The sequence below is a fragment of the Acomys russatus genome, chromosome 1 (assembly GCF_903995435.1).
Source record: "Acomys russatus chromosome 1, mAcoRus1.1, whole genome shotgun sequence".
NCBI lineage: Eukaryota > Metazoa > Chordata > Mammalia > Rodentia > Muridae > Acomys > Acomys russatus.
In genome coordinates, this window is record NC_067137.1 from 34,100,661 (window position 1) to 34,103,505 (window position 2,845).

Sequence of the window (2,845 nt, forward strand, 5' to 3'; positions counted from 1 at the left end):
GAGAATTCTGATATCCGGGGCCACATCCACTCGGAGCTGAACTGTGCCCGAAAAGACCAATTCTCCCCTCTGACTGGTCTGTGTGTGCGCATCTGGGGATGGGAAGGGAGCGGTTGTGGTGACAGTCCCCTGTGACTAAGAGTGTTTGCCCTGTCCGATGAAGAGTCACTGACCATTGGCTCGCTGGAAAGGTCGTGTCCTTGCTCCCCTTTGCCCCCTCCCCGTTTCCCGTCAGAACCCAGGAGAAAGGCGCTGGCTGGGTCACCCCTGCACAGTCACCAACAACGGAGCTGTCTTAGGGACATGCCTGCCCATTGCCGGAGTTTGTTCCCAAAGCTTCCAGCCGCTGGCCCTGGGCGGGCGCGCTAGGGGGAGTGAGGTGCAGATTTGAGGGAACTGGAAGGGAGTTCCGGGCATGGGAACCGGCGCACCGGCTGCCTTTCTGAGGCTACTCCTTGTCGTCCACGAAGTCCTCAAGCTCCTGCAACACTCGCAGGCGACCACTGGCGTCTATGCGGCGCTTCTCGCGGATGAGGTCCTCCAGACTGTGGAACCGGGCCGTGTGGACTTTATTCTCCTCCAGATGTACCTTGAGATAATACTGCTGCTGAGGAGGCTGCGTGCCTGCGGGAACCTCCCCGCCAGCCTTGAACTCGCGCTTTCCAAAGCGGCACCAGGCAGCGAAGCTCTCGGAGTTTGTCCAGCAGATCTCCTCGCTCTTGAGGCCCAGGTGGCCGCAGGCGTTCTGTACCACCAGCTCGGCCACCAGCGGGCGGTAGCGGTACCAGCTATTCACCACCCGGCCCACGTTGGCCGCGCCCGCCTGGTACAGGCTGTCCTGGCGGATCTCGCCTTGGTGCAGGTGGATGATCTGCCCGCCTCCCACGTAGACGGCCCAGTGAGGGGCTGGCGCGGGCTGCTCGCTCGCTGGCTGTAGCCACAGCAGCTCCAGCAGGTCGCCCGGCTCGCAGATCGCTGGCAGCGCGGTGACCGCGTAGACACTTAAGTCGGCGCCCTGAGGGCCGCCGGTCACTTTGGAAAAGATGCATTCCTGGCCCCGGAAGGCGGAGAACTGAGTCTCGTTGAGGACTAGCTGGTGCAGCAGGTGGTGGTGGTGGCGACTGGGGCTCTCTGGACAGGGGCTGCAACCTGGGGGGCCCTTCACACCAAACTTGTCCTGCTGCCCGCGTTCGTCCAGGTCCTCCTCCTCATCGGAGAAAAAGTAGGCAACCCCGACTCGCAGCTCGTCCTTCTCAATCCCAGATGGGTCCCCAGTGGGCAACTCGCTGTAGTTGAGGTGGGTGATGCGGTCCAGTTGGTTGCCCATCAATGACGCGGCGAGGCCAGGGCCAGGAACTGAGATCTGCCGAGGGAGAGAGGACAGACACCGTCAGAGTCCGAGCTGACCCTCCTGGTGTCCCCTGCCCAAGGCATTCAGTTCCCCTAGGGCCTGCAGCTTGCCTAAGCACAGGCACTTAAGTCCCCTGCGCCAGCCAACTTTGCAGATCCTCCCTGGGGTAGGAAAGGGGACACAGAAGACAGCACCAGTCTCGGGGGCCAGAGCAGACAGCATGCCAGCTCAGCCAGCCTCTGACTCTGCCTGGGAACCCTGCCCTGTAACTTCCACAGGAGAAAGCGCAGGCGGACTAGAGAGCATGTTTGGTTCAAGTGGGCGAAGAGAGCGCAGGTTGTGGCAAGGTGGGAGCTGGGTACTCAGAAAGAAGGGAGGGTGTCAAGAGAAGCCCTAGGGCCCTAAGCTAGAGCAAGCTGAGCTCACATTGTGGTCGCCATCCTCTGCAGCCCACCTGCTTGTTTTGCACCGGGTCACACCCCATCCCTGACAGTGGCTTGCACAATGACAGACTCGTTTGCAAGGATTCACTTGACATCAGCAACATTTTGCACACTTGGAGTCCAGACACTGACAGCCTGGTACATACACCCACAATGCTAATGTCATACACCCACAATAACACATTTTGGCGACCACATATTGGCATCCTCTTACCCCCAATTCCTACACAATTCCGGACGAACGCCTGCACACTTGCCAATGCACGTACACTCAAGCGCCTGGGCACACCTGCCCACGCAGGCAGGTACACTCTGCCCTCTGTTTCCCTGCCTTCTCGCAGAGCCAATCGGACTGCGCCAGGGCGAGGCTGCTCTGTCTAAAATAACCTAACAAAGAGACAAGGGAGGCAAGGCGAAATCCATGGTGAATATTATTAGTGCAGTGTGTGTGTGTGTGTGTGTGTGTGTGTGTGTGTGTGTGTGTGTAAAGAGATCTACTTTCAACCCAAAGAGCCCCTCTCTCTCCTACCCAGCACACGATCCACACAATCGGACGAAGAAAACCCATTTTTAAGGCAAAGAAAGCGGCTTATTCGTACCCGTGATTTCCCTGCGCCTGAAACCCCAAACTCCTTTTAAAGTCTCCAGGTCCCCATGGGTGCTGTGGAGGTGGCAGCGGTGAGTAGGTCCTGGAGGCGCGTGTGATTGCGGTTCAGAGTCAGCCGGAGGCAAGCAGTTCAGTGCGGTCCCCAGAGCGGTGCGGGTGCGCTCCGCGTCTAGGCTGGCTTGGGCGTCTGCTTCACCTGGCAAGTCCTGGCTCCACTCGGCTTCCCGACAGCCGCGCGGACGACTCTTAAATCGCCTGAACAGCCGTTTTCCAGGACCGCCCCAGCTTGCGTCCATTGGCTGAAACAGGCGCTAGAGCCCTGCCAATCTCTGCTGGGGGTGGGATCAGGGGCGGGCCACAATTGTGCTCCGCCGTGCCCAGCCCCCTCCCTCTCCCCCCGCCGCCTCCCCCCCCCTCCTCCCGCGTTCTCCAACCTAGCTGCTT

At 60.0% G+C, this 2,845-nt stretch overlaps 1 protein-coding gene across 2 annotated transcripts; it reads right to left on the reverse strand.

Moving 5' to 3' along the window:
- Positions 1-394: 394 nt before the first annotated feature.
- Lratd1 (LRAT domain containing 1) lies at positions 395-2,612 on the reverse strand. 2 transcript variants are annotated; one of them, XM_051143496.1, is made up of 2 exons: positions 2,394-2,612; positions 395-1,363 (listed from the first exon to the last, which is right to left on the reverse strand). In XM_051143496.1, exon 2 carries the CDS (start codon positions 1,325-1,327, stop codon positions 449-451), a length of 879 nt encoding a protein of 292 aa, XP_050999453.1. In that variant the 5' UTR covers positions 1,328-1,363; positions 2,394-2,612; the 3' UTR covers positions 395-448. The 2 variants fall into 2 exon arrangements, with proteins under 2 accessions (XP_050999453.1, XP_050999462.1); XM_051143505.1 differs by lacking the exon at positions 2,394-2,612 and adding an exon at positions 2,009-2,241.
- Between the last annotated feature and the right edge of the window lie 233 nt (positions 2,613-2,845).

Bases quoted from the DNA above. Each gene is read 5' to 3' on its own strand.
- Lratd1 (XM_051143496.1), bottom strand. From the start codon at position 1,327: ATGGGCAACCAACTGGACCGCATCACCCACCTCAACTACAGCGAGTTG.